General features: G+C 38.3%; 1 protein-coding gene across 7 annotated transcripts in view; it reads left to right on the plus strand.

Annotated features, from left to right (window-relative positions):
- The window catches only part of TCF12 (transcription factor 12), a 214295-nt gene that overhangs the window by 136118 nt on the left and 56942 nt on the right, over nucleotides 1–21235 (plus strand). For all 7 annotated transcript variants that reach the window (XM_063449090.1, XM_063449091.1, XM_063449097.1 and 4 more), the window contains exons 6-7: nucleotides 2657–2721; nucleotides 19473–19608. In XM_063449090.1, coding sequence (XP_063305160.1) covers nucleotides 2657–2721; nucleotides 19473–19608 — 201 coding nt within the window. The remainder of the gene's footprint in view (nucleotides 1–2656; nucleotides 2722–19472; nucleotides 19609–21235) is intronic.

Raw genomic sequence — 21235 nt, forward strand, 5'->3', positions numbered from 1 at the left:
TGTTCATCCCCAAATAAATATACACACAATACGTCATCTTTCTCCTTTTCTTAGTTACCTTTTTGCAGCTGGTTTGTAAAATGTATATTTATAGGTTCTGGTGATACAAATTGTTCATAATGAAATTTATTTTTTTTTCCTCTCTATTCTGTGTAACTGTTGTAACTGTTGCACCATAAAAACAATTAGAAACTAAAAAAGAATGTCCCGTTCTCCTCCAGTAACTTAAAGGGGATTGCGTTGGCCAGTGAAGCAATTTTTCAACATACAAAGGAAACCATTGGCTATCAGCAGGATTAAAATACAGTACTACTCTCCGAAACATGCAAAATCCATTTCTAGATGTAATTGAAACTCTGAGAGAATGCAAGAGAGCCCTGATAAATAGTAAAATTATGGAATCCCTTCAAGGTTTAGGTTTGTCATACATCACACATTCTAAAATCTCAAACATCAGCATGCCAGAAATGTCTAAAGCCAAAAATGCCTTTATTTTTTTTCCTTAGAGTGCTGTTGATTGACTGTACAAAACCGTTTTTTTTATATCTGCCTTTTACTCCTACCCAATAAGCATCCGTGTGTGAGGAAATGTACTTTCAGCCAAGAGGAAGCACCGGACATGTGGGATTCAGTTCATTAACTATAACATTCTGAGTGATTCTTGAAGAGTGCTTATTACTGTACTGCAATACAATTCATTTTCCCGTGTCACCGCCAACTTTACAGCTGTATTTCTAGATCCAGTGAACACATTGACTTCTTCCTACTAAAATAGTGCTACCAAATTCTCTACACTTTTTTATGCATTGCAATCTAATTAAGGATTAGTTGGTGTGGAGCTTGTTTGAAATGTATGTATAAAGGAATAAAGTGTGCATGGGAATGCATAGACTTTTAGTTGAACACAACATTTCATCACATATTGGTGCACTTGCATAAATAGTAAATAGAAGTATTTGCCTTATATAGTATATTTTATGTACCTTGATTGTTTCTGAACATAATAAAAGTCATAAATCTAAATAATTGGTATTTGTTATAAAAATAATTTGCCATCATTTTAATGAAGTTAATAATCGTGTTATCACATCCTTACCTTACTGCTAACACCGTATTGGAATGACATTTTAGGAGCAATGCATGTTCAGGTAGTGAATTCGGTCCAGCAATGTTTAATTTTTTTTAAAGAGTTAGCTGTGCTTTACTATGAAGAATTTGTATTTTAAACATCACTCTAGGGCATGTCGACATACGCATGTAAAATAAAGAGATTTGCTTGTTATGCATTTTACTTTTGCCTTGAAGCCTTGAAATTTAGAGAGAGCAAGTAATGAAAACTGAATGGAGAGACAGGAGGAAACAAAATAGCTTAGCTGTTTGGCATCAGAGCTATATTCTGATTGGCTCCATAGTGTTTAGCACCAATCAGAATACAGTTGGACTTCTAATTCTGGTCAGTGACCAGAAAACACACAGATGTGATTAAAATAATAAATAATGTCCGTCTGCTACAAAATACCAGTTTCCTGTTGCAAAGAAAGTAAATGTTTTTTGCATATATGAACAAAAATGAAATGAAGCCTTACTGTCTCTTTAAGATATCAATATTTTAAAAAAGAAAAAAAAAAGTCTGAACCAAAATGCACAAATTATTACAATCATATTGTGTGCCCTCTAAACATATGTTTTCGTAAGATGTAATAGAAAGGGATTTGGAGCAATTGAGTTGTACTTGAAGTGCCTGCTTAGTGTTAATTAACATTAACAGTGGAGGACGTGGTATAGTGCTAAAAAAACTTTTTTATTTTTAACTGTGTAGAGGATAAAATAGATGTCATAGAAGCATAAACTAAAACCCCTTTTTGAGTACATCTTGTTATTTTTTATTTGTGCATTAGAGCAGCAGCCCCTGTTGTCTTTATAATTGTTTATTTTTTTCTCTCCTACCTTTTGATTTGCTTGCACACTGTGTATTGATATCAACAGTAACATAACTGCGCAGGTGCAGATGCACATACACAGTGAGGTCACCATGGTAACACGCAAGCTTTATCATGCCGCAAGTGACATAATTATGTATGTGTAGAAGGAACTTGTAGGAAGAGAGGGATCTTGAGGAATGAGTTGAGAAAGAAATCATGTAAGGTTTCACGTCATTGGCTGGAAAAGCCACAAAAGAATTCTGATGCAAGATGTGAACTGTCTCTGTGGAGGAGGAGGCTGTAACTCTTCTAGAGGTCCCTAAAATGTGCCTGAAAATAAAAAAAAATTGTACATATGACTGACTTTTTATTATTTACTTTTATGCTTACACAATTTGCTACGGATGCAATTTATGCCACCAATTAAATGTATTTGATCTCTGTTTTTATGCTTTCATGACGGCTACCTGTTTGATAGAGACTCGGTATATATGCTGGTGCAAGTGTATCATCTTGCTTGCCGTTTGATTGTGCCTCGCTCCCTTGTATACTGGAGATTGCCAACTAAAACTTATGCTAAACCAGCTAATTATCACTTCCTTTCTGTGACCTCCTACTCACTCTCACCCTGCAGTTATATTCCTGTCACCTGTGTGGAGTAAAGTTATGTATATTTCCTTACTAAGAGAGATATTCACTGTTCAAATTACAGCCTGTCTTTTATTTTATTATAGGTAAAACTTCGGACCGAGGCCCATTCCCACTCTATGGCCGAGACACAGCTGTGCCTGGATGTCAAGTAAGTCTGACAGCTGTTTGCAGTGTTCTATTTACCTTCACACAAGGTAGGACCAGGCTGTGGTCTAATTGAAAATCTAGAACACACGAAATCTGGTATAATAATTATCTGCTAGATGACTTGTGGTATAGTAAATAGTATAACTTTCATATGCACTAAGGGTCTATGTCTTTTACTTGTGATATATGTGTCACGGGTTTAATGTCCAAACCTCCCTTTATTAAACGCCTTCTAACTCTGAGATCAACTTTTCACAGGTAATAGCTCCCTAGTGTGCCCACAGTGTGCGAAATGATTTAATCTGCTTGGCTGCTGTGTGATTTTCTTGCGTAAATGGTCATATATTTTATAGTTGCATCAGACTCTCCTTTTCTCTCTGTTTTCTAAGAAAAGCAAATAATATGAAAATGTTTGTTTTGCATTTGTATTAAAATCATTGGCAGGTACAAGCTATCCTCCGCTGCCAACAATGCAAAATTACTTTAAATTTCCCAAGCACTACGTACGGATCTGGTCTATGTTTTATCTCAATTGCTCATTCCCAGGCTCCTCATAATGCTTGCATTTGGACCCATTTCTCTTTTACTCGGCAGTATTTACATTTTGTGTATGGAGTTTGTTTGTTTATTCATTTGTAAAAAATATATTCAAAAGAAGTTTCTGCGCGCAAATTGACAAAAAAAAGCTAGTTTTTTTTTTTTTATGCTGCCTGTAGTATCTCCCATGCTTTTTATTGTAGAAATTATGCACTGTATAGTTTTCATAAATACATAAAGAATGTTGTAACTGGTGCTTCAAAGGAAGTAGTTACACTGCATATATACTCAACAAGTAATATTGACAATATAAAAAGTTATATTGATCTTTTAAAAACCGGAGTATTCTATCCATATAGAAACTGTGGCTACATTTTAGTTTGAAAATATTGATGGTGTTTTTGTGTTTGTGTGTTTGTTTTGTATTGTAAAATCATGGACATATCAAAAAAATTTTTTATAAGATATGTGCATATTAAGGGAGATGTTAAATGTGGACCCTCATATTTCGTCTTGTTTATGTGATGTGTTTTTGCACAGTAGTTTTCGATAGTGTTGTAGTGGAGTATTAGTTCATTAACACATAAAACTGAGGTTTATAGGACTGAAGAAGTGTCCAACATATGCAGATTGATACGTCAAATGTAAGAATATGTAACAGTTTGTAGCCTGTGACCTCTAAACGGGTTACAATGTTGAAACTGAATATGAAAAGTGTGGAATTCGAGGTTTCAACAAACCGAATCAAGATGCTGTCACTTGCATATCAGGCAATGCAGCTTTAACACGTTTATGGAGTTAATTGGGTATTTCACAGCCATAAATTTACAATGTATAGTCGTTACGCTGACATAATCAGCATCCCTAAACCTTAACAGCGATCAAGGTAAAATGGTTTGAAACACATGGATGCTGTTATGAACTGCACTATATAGGTGATATATAAAATGAGAGCAGATGGCATTTATTAAAATATGTACACTACCCAATGGATATATAAGCAACTTTAACCAAAGAATACTATCTCAGGCAATTGTCCCTTTTGATGTTCTTTGCTCCAGTCACCTGATAATCATCATACTAAGCCTTGATGGGAAAAGCCATCCTATCAGAAACGTTAAAAGCATTCTTATTACTCATTATATCTGAGGAGTAGACCTGGGAAGCTGTGTAAGTAGACTGCAGCTGTACACATCCATAAAAATAATAAACTGCACACACTGAATTTCATAGCTGTCATTTTTCCACCTTCAGAACAATCCCCTCCAAAAAACAATTTTTGTGATTTTTTTTTTTTTTTTTTTAAATCTGCCACTATTGGAGCTCATCACAAAGATCACATGTGCAAAATAACCAATAATATAAAAATAAAATTATATAATGTAGATTGGATTAGCCATATTGGCCCAGTAGACAAAATACCAGAGTATTGCAGTATGCAATGATTCCTTTTTGTAGTTTTATTGGACTAACATAATACTTAAAAGACAAGCTTTCAAGAGTTTTCCTCTCTTCCTCAGATCTGAATATATGTGTGTGTAAAAAACAGATACAGGTCGGATCTTGTAATACCTTTTTTATTGGACTAACAGAATTTTTTTAATGACAAGCTTTCGGGAGAACCTCCCTTTCTCAAGTCTAAAGCATTTCTGAGCAAGACCACACATAGAATTCAAAGTTGAGTTGTGATACAGGCGTTAAAGCGACATGAGTGCAGATAAGACAGGCTTGATAGAGCATAGACACCATTCTTGCAGAGGGTCGTAAATATCTTGTGTGAAGATCACAGTGGGGGGGGGGGGGGAGAGAGAGAAAAAACATGAAACAGTGCAGAAGATGATGCTAGAATGGGAGAGTCAAAACTAAATAATTACTTATATTAGGAATGCATGAATTCCCATCCTAGAGTTACAGGATATGCATGAAGGCCTGTATCCAGCATACACAGACACACACACCCACTTACACTCACACACATATACATATACACAAGTTTTGTATATGTACAAGTATACACAAGTGCATACAACAATATACATATAAATACAACCAAATGCACAAATATATGTACATGCACACCTACACACTATGTATGTGTAGGTACATGTATTGGTACTTGTGTGTGGATGTATATGTACACATACACCTATTCATATATACATACATGAATGCATGTATATACACACTTATACATACACAAATATATATTTATGTATACGCATAAACAAACACATGAACACATACATACATGCACATGAACTCATACACAAATATAAATACACAGTCACATATATAAGCATACATGCATAGGTCTACACATAGTACTTTGTATATTGATAGCTTAAACATATAATTAGAATGCATTTTAAAATGTTGATACATATGACAGAACAGTTAGATAATGTGGGGGAGTATTCATGTAAAGTGCTGGTAGTCCTCTATTCTTGCTGTTAAAAGACCACACTAGGCACCGAGACCACTTCAGCTTAATGAAGTGGTCTGGGTGTCAGGTCCAGCTAGGGTTAACCCATTTTTTTTTTATAAACATAGCAGTTTCAGAGAAACTGCTATGTTTATAAATGGGTTAAGCCTTCCCCCAAATCCTCTAGTGGCTGTCTCATTGACAGCCGCTAGAGGCGCTTGCGTGATTTTCACTGTGAAAATCACAGTTTGAAGTCGCCAGCGTCCATAGGAAAGCATTATGAATGCTTTCCTATGAGACTGGCTGAATGCGCGCGCAGCGCTTGCCACGCGTGCGCATTCTGCCGACGGGGCGGAACGGAGGAGGATCGGAGGTAGAGAGCTTACCCGCCCAGCGCTGGAAAAAGGCAAGTTTTACCCCTTTTCCCCTTTCCAGAGCTGGGCGGGAGTGGGACCCTGATGGTGGGGGCACCCTCAGGGCACTATAGTGCCAGGAAAACGAGTATGTTTTCCTGGCACTATAGTGGTCCTTTAAACAATTTGATCATTCTGGCTTCAAAAGTTTTCCTTTCTTGTGTATTTTTAAAACCCCCTTTCAGTACTTTGATTTTGAGGACCTTGATTGAGTGGCCAGGCTGGGTAAAGTGGTGTCCCACAGGAGTGCAGTACGATTCTTCTTTGTGTTGTTTAATAGAGTGTCTGTGCTTATTCATTCTGTCATTTAATTGCTGGTTGGTTTCCCCAATGTAGCATCCTAGGTGGCATTAGGTGCATTGAATCATGTATACCACATTGCTGGATGTGCAGGAGTATGAACCTTTAATGCTGTAGGTTTTATTGTTGTGTGTTGCTGTGTTGTCTATGCATATGTGCTGACATAGTTATATATACATAGTTATATATACGTCGTTTACATTTATTACATTTTCATTATGCATTGAACATACTTGTTAGGAAACCCATTTTAAAAGTTTCATTGTATTTCTCTTATTCTGTGTTTTGCTTACCATCCAAATAGATGAAACATTGGCCAAGGCCAGATTCTTATTTAGTTAATAAAGAATAGCATTACAAACAGGGATGTATCTTCCGCGAGGCAAACAAGGCATCTGCCTTGGGCGGCAAAAAAAGCCTCCCCAAACGTTCTGGCAGATCCCTTGTTTGCCTCGTGTCCTGGGGGGTTCAAGAGCTGGCCACTTTTGTGCCCCCGAGCTGGAAGGTGAGCAGCGGGCAGCGAGGGAGCATGCTCACCTGAGCTCTTCCTGCTCAGCACCGCTTAATGAAGCCGGGAGCCGTAATATGACGTCACTCCAGCTCCCGGCATCACTAAGCAGCGCGCGAGGGAGCTGAGCAGGAAGATTAAAGCTCCCTCGCTGCCTACTCAGCCTGTCCGCCCCCTGTCCGCCCCCTGTCTGCATGCCCAGCAGCCACACTGGACCGCAGGTAAGCAATCCACTACAGCTCTCCCAGGGAGGCTGGGTGGATTTAAAATAAAATAAATAATAAATTGTGAGTGTTGGTGGAAATGTGTGTGTGTCTGTGTGTGTGTGTCTGTCAGTGAGTGCGTGCATCTGTCAGTGAGTGCGGCCTTGACAGGAAGGGGTGGGGAAAATTTAAATTACGGGGGGGGGGGGGGGGAGGGGTGCCCAAGCACCATTCTGCCTAGGGAAGCACAGATCCTAAATACACCACTGATTACAAGAAAACACAGAGAAAACTCACCTTTCTCTTGAAGGTCTCTGTGTTTCTGAATAGACCCACCCAGATTCCATGACTATTCGATGGTGGTGTCTGGTAGAAGTAGGTAGAACGTAAGATCTACTCACCTCATGTTTTCTCAACCACCATCTTGTTACTCTCATAACATGCCAGTACCAACAGGATGATTCCTCTCACACAGGATGATTCCTCTCACACAAGCACAATGATGCTTTTTACATTTAGCAGTCTCTTGAAATGGCATGACGAAGTATTTTGTCTGTTGAGAGTAAAAAAAAAAATGTTTGTCAGTAATGGTTTTGAAATATAGCTTCATACAATATGGGATTTTATCTGCTGTTGCTTTTGTTAATAAAGATGTATGTTCCATTAGATTTTTGGATCAATGCAGAAACAATTCCATGCTAGAATAATCCATCAACATGTCCAGTAGTATGACTACAGCTGATTATGTTACTCCATTGTCATAATAGTGAGATGACTCACTTAGTCATAAATGATTATTACAGCACCCTTTCATGATGGAAGTGAAAGCCTGGCTCGATTAAATTCCATTGCTGTATGTGGACAGTGAAGGCTACTATTTTACAAAACTTAATTCAACAGTGAACTTATTATATGTTTTCTACATTCACTTTTTTTTTTGGTTTCTTGATTGCTGGATTTTCCAAAATATATATCAACCAGTTAGTTTTTGAATGGTATCTACCATTATCATTATCATTGCCTTAGAAAATCGGCAGTTCTGATTGATTGCTTTTATCATATACTCCGTGGAGCCATTTTTTTTTAATGCATTTTGAAGATGGCCACCTCAGCACTGAAAAACTCGCTCTAGACACCTTAATCGCTACAGCCTGCTATTGTGATATAATCTGTACTGTGAGCTGTAGTGGTTATGGTGCTTTCCTATTTAGTGGTTTTTTTATTAAACATCATGTAAGGCCAGTGCTTGACTTTCGTGTACTAGATCCACTCTTCTTGTGTTGCCATCAATTGAAACATTAGTGCTTAAAATTTTTAAAGCAATGACAAGTAAAACAGAATCTTAAAATAAAAACAAAAGCCATAAAAGGTAGAGATGATCAGTGGTTTATGATCTAGCTCTAACCTGCCATCGCATTTAATGTATGTTGATGTAACAGAATGAGACATAATAGTACATGGAAATAAATATTGGCGTACATCTGTTTATTATTATGTTTTGCAGATTTAAAATGCAGTACCCCAGGTAGCAGTCTCCGTGACGTCTTTTTAGCAAGATTAGTGTGATTACTCTAACAGGATACAATTGATGGATGATTGTCATTATCTTTTTAAACATGCTAGATGCTCTAGTATGTAGAGATGATAATTAGAATTTCAGTCTTTGGACTGCAAATAGTGTTAAGTTTGTGGGAATGAGAGTGGGGGACTGTGGGAAGGAATGTCTGATTTATTAGTGATCACTTACACTGACCAAATGGCATTGCATGAGACACACACACACACACACACACACACACACACACACACACACACACACACACACACACACACACACACACACACACACACACACACACACACACACACACACACACACACACACACACACACACACACACACACACACACACACACACACACACACACACACACACACACACACACACACACACACACACACACTGCACAAAGATGACTTGAATTGCTTACAGGTTAGCACAAAGCATTTAATGAAACCTTGTCTGAGACAAAACACTAGAGAGGATCATAATTAACGTCTCATTTTCTGCCAGTTGCTATTGATTACTCATTCAAGATTCCTTTGTTCTCAAAATTGTAACAACTGTATTTCACATCACTATCTAATGAGATCCTTAGTATCAGATCATTTAAACAACATGCTTATAATTGCTAACCCATAGAATTTCAATGTTAAGTGGATTTACATTATAATAAAAAAATAACCCAACTTTTTCCATCCTGTGGAGTGATTTTTTCACATTGTTGTTTACAGGTTTGCAGCTATTACTCAGCCTGCAATTAAACACATTGCAGCCATGGTGCTTATTTTGTAGATCTGAGTGAGATAGAACGAGCAGGTCTCACAGCATCAGACAGTCATTGAGATCGATGTAGGCTGAGGAGACTTTTAGACCCTGCAAACCTTAGTCTAGATCCTGAGATCATGGGTCCTCAAACTCCGGCCCCCCAGATGTTGCTGAACTACAACTCCCATGATTATTTGAATTACATAGATAGCCAGAGAATCATGGGAGTTGTAGTTCAGCAACATCTGGGGGGCCGGAGTTTGAGGACCCATCGTCTAGATGCATGTATTTATTTTGCATAAATAAACCACACTTACATATCATAAGAAAGCTTTGAAAGAAAGTATTAAAATACACCTGTACATTTCTTTTAAATGCCTGTTGTGCAGGTTTCTAGGAGATACTTGCAGCTCAGTCATGGTTTTCTATAAATGAGCATTATGTACATATGAGCTTAGTTAACTCAGCCAAGAGTAGTGTCATTAATTTAAAATATGAACTACAGCTGCTGTCTTGTGGTTTGATTTGTCTTTTAGCTTTCTTTAACTTGTAAATGTAGCTTCATTTCGGTTTCTCATGAATGAAGATATTCTTGGCAGGTGGTATTATGCCATGTGCACTACAAATGCCCGGTAAAAACCGGAGAGCTGTAGTATAAAACAAAAAACTAAGAAAAGAGGTTCCTGCGCACCAGCCCAAATCCCTATGCACATTCAATTAAATGGAGGTGTTTTTTTTTTTCCACTCCAGTGGCCATTAAGTGCAAGCCCACCTGCCATGTCAAGGCAAACCTCTAAGGTGGGTCACACACTAACAATTCACCTTGCTTCCTTCAGCTTCAGGCAAAAAACATCTATAATGAGACAGAGAGTACATAGTCTTGTAGTGTGTAGCATGCATTGAAGCAAGTTGGCCACCACCAGCCTGGTTGTCCCTTAAACTGACCATTAATGTTTCCATCCAGTTTCACGTAGGCATATACAGCAAGCAACAAGTGGATACTCCAGTAGTAGACCTGTTTGCATTTGTCCCCAAATATCTGTTCCCATTCAGAGCGCAACATTGCATGACCAACTAGATGTCTTCAGTATATGAGACAAACAGTAGTTCGTTGGTTTTCAATATGCATTCCTTTTCTTTAAAAGTTCAACTATTATTTATTCTGCTAGAGTAGAATTGTATTATTTTAAACAATTTACTAAAATCTATTAATTCTGTTATTGACAAGCTCCACCCAGCAGCCTTCCTGCTAACAATGTAATTCAGTGTTTGGCCAGTGCTCAACACAAAATGTTAGCCAGTGTTGGTTGAAGATGGCTAACAAAAAATGAATACAAATCAAGAAATATGTAACAAATAAAAAAATATATATTAAAAGGAAACTATAATTAGTTAAAAAGGAATTTTAATGGGAGCTGACATACCGCAGCTCCTCATAAGGGTACCTAAAGATAGCAAGCCAATGATCAGGGCCACATGCCCAGCAATACTTAACTCCATACAAATATGGGATATATCTCAACAAAGATATGGGTTAGCTTCAACCCCATCCCCCCGATGCCATATCTTCGCAATAGAGCATTCCCTCCAGGGATGACAGCAAGGAACTTCAGGACTCTAGAAAAAATAGGCCTACAACGCATCTGTCATATAGTGCAGGGTACAGAGGTAATAACGTTTGACGCTCTACAGCAAAGGGGCCACCTCACACAATCAGATTTTTTCAGATATCTTCAAATAAAAGATTTCGTTAAAAAAAAACGTCCACACGTTCGGGCGGCAGCCCAAAAACGCTTTACGAACGCATATGCCTGCAGGAACCAAACCATGCCAACAGGTCTGATACCGCAGCTATATGCTCACCTCTGCTCAGAAACTAGCGAATGGGGGGGGGGTCTAACTTACACGGAACAGTGGGAGAGGGACCTGGGAGAGGAATTGGAGGGCATAGAGTGGCAGGAGATTTGGGAGGCTAATCACACGTCCTCTGTGTGGGTTACACTACAGGAGCAAGCGGTTAAAACGATGCTCCGATGGTACACAACTCCTGTAAAATTGTACCAAATGAAAAAGACCCCAACAGATGACTGCTGGAGAGGGTGTGGTATGAAGGGGACATACATTCACATGTGGTGGGAATGCCCTCCGATAAAACTTTTCTGGCAACAGATTAGAGACCTACTAGCCCAGGTGATGTCCAGGTCCCCCCATTGGACCCATGGCTATACCTACTGAGCAGAACAACTGACGGGTGGACCAGGCATGAACTAAAACTCATATGAAAAATAACCCTTGCAGCTAGGAGAGCGGTGGCCTCAGATTGGCTTAAACAAAGCACCCCACCTATAGCGGGGGTAATTAATAGAATTAGCAAAGTATACATAATGGACAACCTTATGGCTTGGGTTAGGGGAACACAGAAAAATTTTAAGAAAATATGGGCACCTTGGGAAGACAGCCCCCTGGGCCACTAAGATCCACGTACCCACTTAATGCGCAATAAGGAGCAACAGAGAGGTGAAACCTCCTCGCCGCCCCCACCCCCACACCCGTACTCTACTATCTTTTACTATCTATCTCTCCTATCTCTATCACTATTCTTTCCTTAACCTGAGTAGTGCAACTCACCCTAGGTTCTTAAGGGGGAAACGATATTGATAACTGGTAAAAGGACAGGTGTGACAATATGATGGCAGATTGGAGCCACTCCTCAGGGAGATCAACGTCTCATGGCAGCACAGAATACATTCCTTAAGACCCGATGGAAATTGACAAAGCACGAAGTAGGGCCCAAGAGTGGGAAAAAAGAGACCTGGATCCCCCAACATTCTGATGAGGCTATCTCACTACACAGAATAAATAAAGGCAAAAGGGGACGCGACAGCCAGAGTGAGTCACACCTAAGATGTGGTTATAATGGTCAGGTGAACCAGTTTCACGTTTAGCAGAGTCAAGTGTTTAAAAAAAAACAAAAAAAAAAAACAAGGTTGACGAGATGAAACCCAGTATCACACATAGTACAGAAGGGACCTAAGCGCCCAGTCACGGGCGTTGTATATTTGTCTTTGGCTACCAGTCAATGTATAAAGATGTACCAAATATATGAAGCTCCTGTTTTCTACCATGTATACTAAGATTCGCACTGAGTCAGAAAATATACCAGAAATGTATCTGTAATTTATGTCAACGTAAATAAAGAATAAAAAAAAGGTATTTTAAATACGGTAATAACATAAAGGCAATACAATACAGAATAGACTCAATTGGGAGGAAAACAGCAAGGGAAGAAGTGGGATGAGTCTGATTGCACTATGTTATTGATATACATTCTGAGTGGTTGATTTATTTATTTTTATCCACATATTTAACTGCTGGGAGGTTTCAGTAAAGAAGGATAAGCAAAATGTGAAGCTTCCTGTCTTGGCATACAATTGATTGTTCTTTATTAACTGAATGTCTACATAGCAGATGGGTCTTAAATTAAATTAAAAACATTAGTTGGTTGAACTCGGTGAGCCACGGTCTGTAGGTACCACGGGCAGATGGGCAAAAGTAAGCTTAGTGCAAATAAATACAAAACTTTATTCACGGTCAGACCTCTTCCTTGAGCCAGTGCACGTTCTTTCCCCCCTGAAGAGGCCCCGAAGATAGGATCGTGCGTAGTCAATAACATTTCTTAGTTGCCTTAAATTAGCAGATAAATCAATACAAGGGGCTAATGGCATTGATTTTCGTAAGGCGCGAACAGGAGGAATGAAGGGTGTAAGAGGATCCTGTAAATCTATGTAATATATAGTACATTTGAGAAGTGTACAGATGACAAGACAAAGATGTTGGAATAACAAATGAAACCGCATCACATTATGTTATGCTGTCCAATTTTTCTTGAAGATGTAACATAAATCACACCAGAAAAGATGGTACACATTGATTCTCAATGGTACTCATATGATCAACCTTTAACCCCTTAACGCCGTTACGGCGTGCTATGCCGTCACGGGTTAAGTGGGCTTTAAAGCCGTTATGACGGCATAGCACGCCGTAACGGCTTGCAGCCCCAGGAGGTAAGATGTACTTACCTCTGCCGCGATCCGCTTCGGGAGGACTGCCTCACAGCCCAGGCAGCCCTCCCACGGCAAATATGGCCCCCTATAGCTGGCTGTGGATCTGCCAGCAGGGGGACTGTTTGAAATATCAGACAGTCCCCCTGCTGGTGGGAAGTATAAAAAATAAATCAAACACAAGTGTAAAAATAAATTAAATATATTTTTATATATATATAATATGTATATATATTATATATATAATATATATACATATTATATATATGTAACGTCATACAAAGTGTATTTTAATATTAATATAAGTATATATATTAATATTAAAATACACTTAGAATGACGTTACATATATATAATATGTATATATATTATATATATAATAGATGTACATATATATATTATATATAAATACGTATAATTAAAATAATAAATAAATAAAATAATAAAATAAATAAATAAAATATTGAAACAAAATTTTATATAAATTATATATGCATATGTAATTTCATTCTAACTGTATTTTGTTATTAATATATATATATCGGTAATAAAATACACTTAGAATGACATTCTATATATATCTATATATATATAAAATACAAATAACCGCAAATATATATATATAGATAAATACATATAATTACATAAAAGATTACATTAGTATACACGTAGAATTTAAATACCTATAAATGCATATATATTAAAATTCTACATGTATATTTAAATAATCTTTTAACGTAATTATGTGATTTGATTAATTAAAATTTGATTGACATGCCTGACAACACAGGGAGAAAGTGCAGAGAATTTAATTTGCAAGCACTATATTTGACCCTGTAACTCTCCAAGACACCATAAAACCTGTACATAGGGGGTACTGTTTTACTTGGGAGACTTCGCTGAACTCAAATATTCGTGTTTCAAACTGGTAAATTGTATTACAACGATGATATTTTAAGTAAAAGTGACGTTTTTTGCATTTTTTACAAGCGAACTGCACTTTTATGGTCTATATTATTGTTGTAATGTGTTTTACTGTTTTAAAACACTAATATTTGTGTTTAGTGAAGTCTCCCGAGAATAACAGTACCCCCCATGTACAGGTTTTATGGTGTTTTGGAAAGTTAGAGAGTCACATATAAGGCTTGCATTTCATTTTTTTCACATTGAAATTTGCCAGATTGGTTATGTTGCCTTTGAGAGCGTATGGTAGCCCAGGAATGAGAATTACCCCCATGATGGCATACCATTTGCAAAAGTAGACAACCCGAGGTATTGCAAGTGGGGTATGTCCAGTCTTTCTTAGTAGCCACTTAGTCACAAACACTGGCCAAATATTCGTTTTTTGCTTTTTTCACACAAAAACAAATATGAACGCTAACTTTGGCCAGTGTTTGTGACTAAGTGGCTACTAAAAAAGACTAAACATACCCCACTTTCAATACCTTGGCTTGTCTACTTTTTCAAATGGTATGCCATTATGGGGGTAATTCTCATTCCTGGGCTACCACACCGTCTCAAAGGTAACATTACCAATCTGGCAAATTTCAATTTGAAAATGTAATGTTCTATATTTGACCCTGTAACTTTCCAAAACAACATAAAACCTGTTAATGGGGGGTACATTTGTACTCGTGAGACATCGCTGATTACAAATATGTGCATTTTTTTTGCAGTAAAACCTAACAGTGTTATGACATTCACAGTTAAAATGTCAGACGGAAATGCAAATTTAAAAAAAAATCTTATTTTCTCACATTTTTTTTACTTTTATTCATAATAAATGATGTTCCATATATGAATAGTTAATGATAGATTAAAGCCCTGTTTCTCCTGAACAAAATGATATATAATAAGTGTGGGTGCATATAATATGAAAGAGGGGAACTACGGGTGAACAGACATATAGCGCAAATTCCAGTTTTTGTTTAGGTTTTGTTTTGAGCAGAACGTGCACTATTGACTCCGTCCTGAAGGGGTTAAAGCATCAAATGCTTAGCTGATCTACTACAATATCTTAAAGGTTCTATGAATGTTGTACCCAGGATCCTTAGAGCTCAGACTGACACATACATGTTTTATATATTTTTCTAAATTTTTCAATTTACAAGTGGAACACAGCAAGTCTTTGTTTCAGGGTTTATTTTAATTGAGGAAATATGGGTTCTGTTTTTGGTTTCTGACAGAATATTTTGTTTTGTTTTTTTCATTGGTATTTGTCACTATTTTTCTCAAACACCGTTTCAACATTCGTTATTTGTTGTTGTTTTTTTCCGCAATGAAAAATGAGCTCTTGTTAACCAAAAGTGAAATGATTTTGTGTCACTTCCACGGGCCATGTTTCAGAGTACTTGGCTTGCTAGAAGGCGTCAGTTTAAATCTCGGTCTTTTGGCAGGTGTCATGGTGATTTAAGCAGTTTACCAACTTAAGACAGAATTTCCCCTAGGAATTGAGAGCTTAGTATCATGTCAGCAAGTATCCATCCTCGAGAGGCGAGTATTATTCCGTTATATAGATGCCTTCTAGGACTCTTCCTTTGTTTCTCTTAGATCCAAATAAGTTAAAAAGCAAAATATGGTGAGCACCAGCTTTCATCCTGTCCTATCAACCCTGCAATCTAAAACATTGCAGTTCTTGCTGCAGTGTTTACTTTCCAGAGTTATATCCACCACTAGATGCTGTCTGTCCTTCCTAGTGGATGTTCCTTCTCCAGACCAAGTGAAACTGGGAAATAAATGCTGCTAATAGCAGCATTGGATTTGAGAAGCACGGCTCTTGGCTGTGCATGTGTACCCCCAGTCCATTTGCTTCTCTATGATAAACAATGGACTGGAGGAGAATATGAAGTGTCAGCAGGTATGCTGACATCCTTGGTGGAGCAGGTGGTGGTGGGGTTTTCCAGCACTGAAAAGCTTTTTTTTATTTTAAGTAGGTGGACAGAACCTATACTCCAGAAATAATATTTGGAACTATAGATTCCCTTTAATTTCAAACTTGATTGATTTAAAATAAAAAAAAGTCTAGCAAATAGAGCACTGTATGCGGTAATTTGTTATTTTGCTCTCACAGAGATATGCAATGTAAAAATTTAAGTAATCAGGTAAGCTTTATTTAAAGGATGATGTGTTTATTAATCTCTGTTCCTTTCCACTCATGATGGCACTTTAAATATGTGTTGTAAACATCTGACTGATCTCTCTCTCTGGCATAACATTAATGATAGTTAAAGGGACACTATAGTCACCAGAACAACTACAGCTTATTGAATTTGTTCTGGTGAGTAGAATCATTACCTTCAGGCTTTTTGCTGTAAACACTGTCTTTTCAGAGAAAAGGCAGTGTTTACATTACAGCCTAGTGATAACTTCACTGGCCACTCCTCAACTACTTGCAGTGCTGCACCATTCAGTGTCTCCTCCCTCTGCATGCAGACACTCAACTTTCCTCATAGAGATGCATTGATTCAGATGTTGATTGGCCAGGGCTGTGTTTGGCCTGTGCTGGCTCTGCCTCTATCTGCTTCTGTGACTGTCTAAGCCAATCCTATGGGAAAGCATTGTGATTGGCTCAGACCACCACTTCTGATGATGTCAGCCAAACAAGCAGATCAGGCAGGGTTACGAATACATGTTTACCCTATAGTGTTCCTTTAAGGAAAGTCCTAATCTAACTGTCTTCCATTGATGGCTGAATAGATATGGCTAAATATTGTTAACTCTTTGACTAGAAAGAAAACAAATTATTAAAACTGAAGTAGCTAAAGTGAAAGCATAGCTATTTTTTCCCTTGCTCTGCTATTTTTACCTTAAATTTGAAATTCACTTTGAATTCTCATTTTTGTGAATAACCTTGTTAGTTGTTAGACAATCATGGCTACTCAGCTCTGTGGCAAAACATTTAAACTGCAAGCAAGTCTGTGCTAATTTATTGTGGTTGTTTATGGATCATTGACTTGCTCACACAGACTTAGGGAGTATTTCTATTGAGGTGCTCCGGGAGGAGATGGCAAAGCCCCAAAATCATGCTGCAAAGTTCAAAAGAAGCCCAGTAGTTTCTTCATATAGACAGACTTTATTCAGTAATAGTGTACAACAAGCATGTCAAACTCGCGCCCCACAATGGACATCTTTGCGGTCCGGCAAGCCGCGAGTACATGCTTGGTGTGAAAGCAGAGTAAGTACCTGCTTTCTCCACATGGTGCCTACTCTGCTAACACTTACCTGGCCAGAGGAGGAGGGCCAGCGAGGGAACTCAGTGTTCCTGCTCCTCACTGCTCCCTTGCGTGTGCCATCTGTAGGGATGCCGGGTGGCAGGATATGACGTCATATTCCGGCACCCGGCATCCCTAAACTGCGCACAAGGGAGCACTGAGGAGCAGATAGAAGATCTCCACTGGACACCCGGGAGAGGCCCCATATCAGCTCCCAAAGGTCGGGAGCAATAAAGAAAATGATGTGTGTGCAAGAATTTGTAAGTGTGTATGTGTGTGTGTGTGTCTGTCAGTGAGTCTGCCTGTCAGCGAGTCTGTGTCTGTGTGTGTCTGTGAGTCTGTGACTGTCAGCGAGTCTGTCTGTGTCTGTGTGTGTGTGTTGGTCAGTGTTGCATGGGCGGTGACTGGACAGTGGAGTACCTGGAGGTGCATGGAGGCACGCAACACCACGTCACATTCCGACTTGACATTGACGTGCTCCACCATCACAGAGTTTCAAGAAGTAGGGGGAGGATCAGATTTGGCACAGGGTGCGGACTGCGACATTTGGGGTATACAAGAGGCTGGACTCCGGAGTCGGATACTGGCAGCGTGTGTGAGTAGAGTCTGCTTGTTGGCTAGAGGGGGGGTTCTGGGATTTAGTATATGGGGGGGAGGGGCTGGGATTTAGTAGAGTGGGGTGCTGTGGTTTAGTAGAGGGGGATGCTGTTTTTTTCTTTTTTTTTTTATACCGTTCTTTTCAAAATAAACCTACGTTTCCATAAAAAATATATATATATATTTTTTTTCCTGCAGCCCACATAAACTTAAACCTTGTTTATGTGGCCCGTGCTAGACTTTGGGTTTGGCATGCTTGGTGTACAACAACATTTCGGCCCTTAAAGACCACTATTCTGCCAGGAAAACAAACTAGTTTTCCTGGCACTATAGAGTCATTAGATCCCCCCCCCCCCCCCCCACCCTCAGGGCACCCCTCCCGCTGGGCTGAAGGAGTTAAAACCCCTTCATTCACTTACCTTTCTCCCGCGCCGGGCTCCCTTGGTGCTGGTGACCTCTCCTCCCCCTGCCGACGTCAGATCCGAATGCGCATAAATGGGCCTTTGACCAGTCTGAATATCTGGTGAAATTGATCATCTGCCATCCATCTTGTCCCATTAATAGTACATAAAAATGCTGTAACATGCGTTGAACATTTTTATTTATTTTACATAATAAAACAAAAACACTTTTTCTGTTCAGGTCAGTATGAGTGAAAACTGTAGATGAACATAAACCACTAATGTATTGTTGCAGAAGCGTTGTTTTTTGTGCAATTGAAAATATGGCCCATGTATAGAGAGGGCCTGCTAATTAAAACCTTCAGGTATATTACATTGCAAAACAACAAATATCTGTATAATGGATTACAAGCGTTTCCATTGAATGCTCATACCAGCTGCTCTAATCTGCCGCAATATCAACCAACAAACAATATCTCATTAAGGGTAGATATCAGCAGTCATACAGCATTTTACCACATTGAAATGAATGCTTCAATAAAAAGAACAAGGAACTCACAAAAATCTAACTCTTTGTTTGCTTCTCCAGTCTTCCTAACATAAACACACAAACGTTATACTTTACTTTTAAGAGTTAGAGTACAGAACCTCATCTGGAAGGATTGAGCATTATTTTCGTTTATTTGCAAATATATCCACCTTCAAAGATGTGTTTGTGACTTTACTTTTTTTGTTGTATGGGCGTTAATAGCTTGCTTCTGTTTTGCAGCCCAGTCTTATTCGAGCAGACATTGGACTGGGAAGCTCTGGACAGCTCCCATCCTCTGGGAAACCAGGAAGTCCATACTTTCCATTCTCTGCATCAAACCCACGCCGGAGGCCCTTACAGGATACACCAGCAATAGGTTAGTATCCAATATTGTGTGTATATATACTTTGCTACATCGACTAGCCCACTTTAAAAAGATTGTAAAGGCAGGTTAGTGTACTCCATCGGAGCATATTGCAGCCAGTGGCGATATACATGGGCCTAGGTCGAACCTCCCAGTGACTGTGTGCAGCTCTGTTTACAAATGTCCCCAAGGTATCCCATTCCACCACTGACACAACAGATAATGCTGTATGTGTAGGTACTGACCTTAGTGATCAGCAAAAAGGAACAAGAAAACCGTTTTATGGCGGGTGAGCTAATTTAGTGAGATTTGTTGTGTATTTTTTATTATTATTATTTTTACTTACAGGGAAGCAGAGTTTGGGTGGAAGGTCCAATGATTGTGTTACTATGTTCCGCCTGCATCCTGAGTTAGTCAAGTCATAATTTAGAATAACAATAATTTTTGTAAAAATAAATATAAATAAACAATTTATATTCGTAGTGTTTTATAGTGCATTCTTCTTTTTAAATAGTATTGTAAATTAACTAAACCACTTGAAAATAATAAATTACATATTCAAAATCCACATCTTTCCAAATGTATGCAGGGATTTGGAGATGGTGCTGCCAAGCAGCGATGGAAGCTAATCAGGGAACCTCATTGAACTATGGGGTGCTCCATTATATCATGTAATGGTGGTTATGAATGATTGGCTCATTTCTTATAGTCTTATATTGTGTCACTGTGTTAAAATATTAATGAGTCTGTATTTAAAGATTAATAATACAAGCAATCATCAATTTCATGAAATTTCATGGGCTCCCTGTATCTTTTTATTTAGTTATTATAAAACCCTAGTGTCACTCCCTATATTTGGGTGCATTTGTGTGCCAGAGTTAGGAGTGCAGTCACATAAAGCTTTGTCCCAGTAAGATGCAATAAAGATTATTATAAGGCAGGCTGTTTAAAAATCTGGTTTCACCCCCTCCCCACCCCCCCCATTCTTTAAATTAAAGCTTAAAGGACTAAAGCACCTACAGTTTTCAGTGTTATATTGATTTTCTCCTACTTGCACGGCACATACTGTTGGATAGAAGCACACAATAAATAACTGAAGAGAATAAATGGTCAAGAAATCTACTTAATGATAGTACATGCCCTCCATTTTTATGCATTATAAAGATAATGCATTAAAAATAACATGTATTAAAAAAGAAATGTCAATGGTGGTGGAAAGGCATTTCTCTTTGTCAATCACCTGCAGCATTCACTTGGCTCTGCTAAACCTCCAGTGTTGTTCCCTGAAGTCAGAAACTGTAGGCTCTCATTCGTTCCTTTGTGATGTCTACTTGTCTCTAAAAGTAATTAGCTGCTGTGAGTGCCCGTATTGCACATGCAGAACCATTTTAATCCATTCAAAATGATAAAGCTGTACATTCCCCTAGTAGTATTATTTCCCATTGCAAGTTAAAGATATGCAGGTAGTTATTGTCTTTTACAAACCTGCAGTGTCCTCATAAAGGAAATAGAGGAGACTGTGCAGAAGTAACATTTTTTTTTACACAAATATCATGTTAAAGTGACACTAGAGTATTATAAAGCATCTAATAGAACATTGTGGAAAAATCTTGATTTTGCATAATGCTAGATGCATGTA

The sequence above is a fragment of the Pelobates fuscus genome, chromosome 3, assembly GCF_036172605.1.
Source record: "Pelobates fuscus isolate aPelFus1 chromosome 3, aPelFus1.pri, whole genome shotgun sequence".
Classification (NCBI taxonomy): domain Eukaryota; kingdom Metazoa; phylum Chordata; class Amphibia; order Anura; family Pelobatidae; genus Pelobates; species Pelobates fuscus.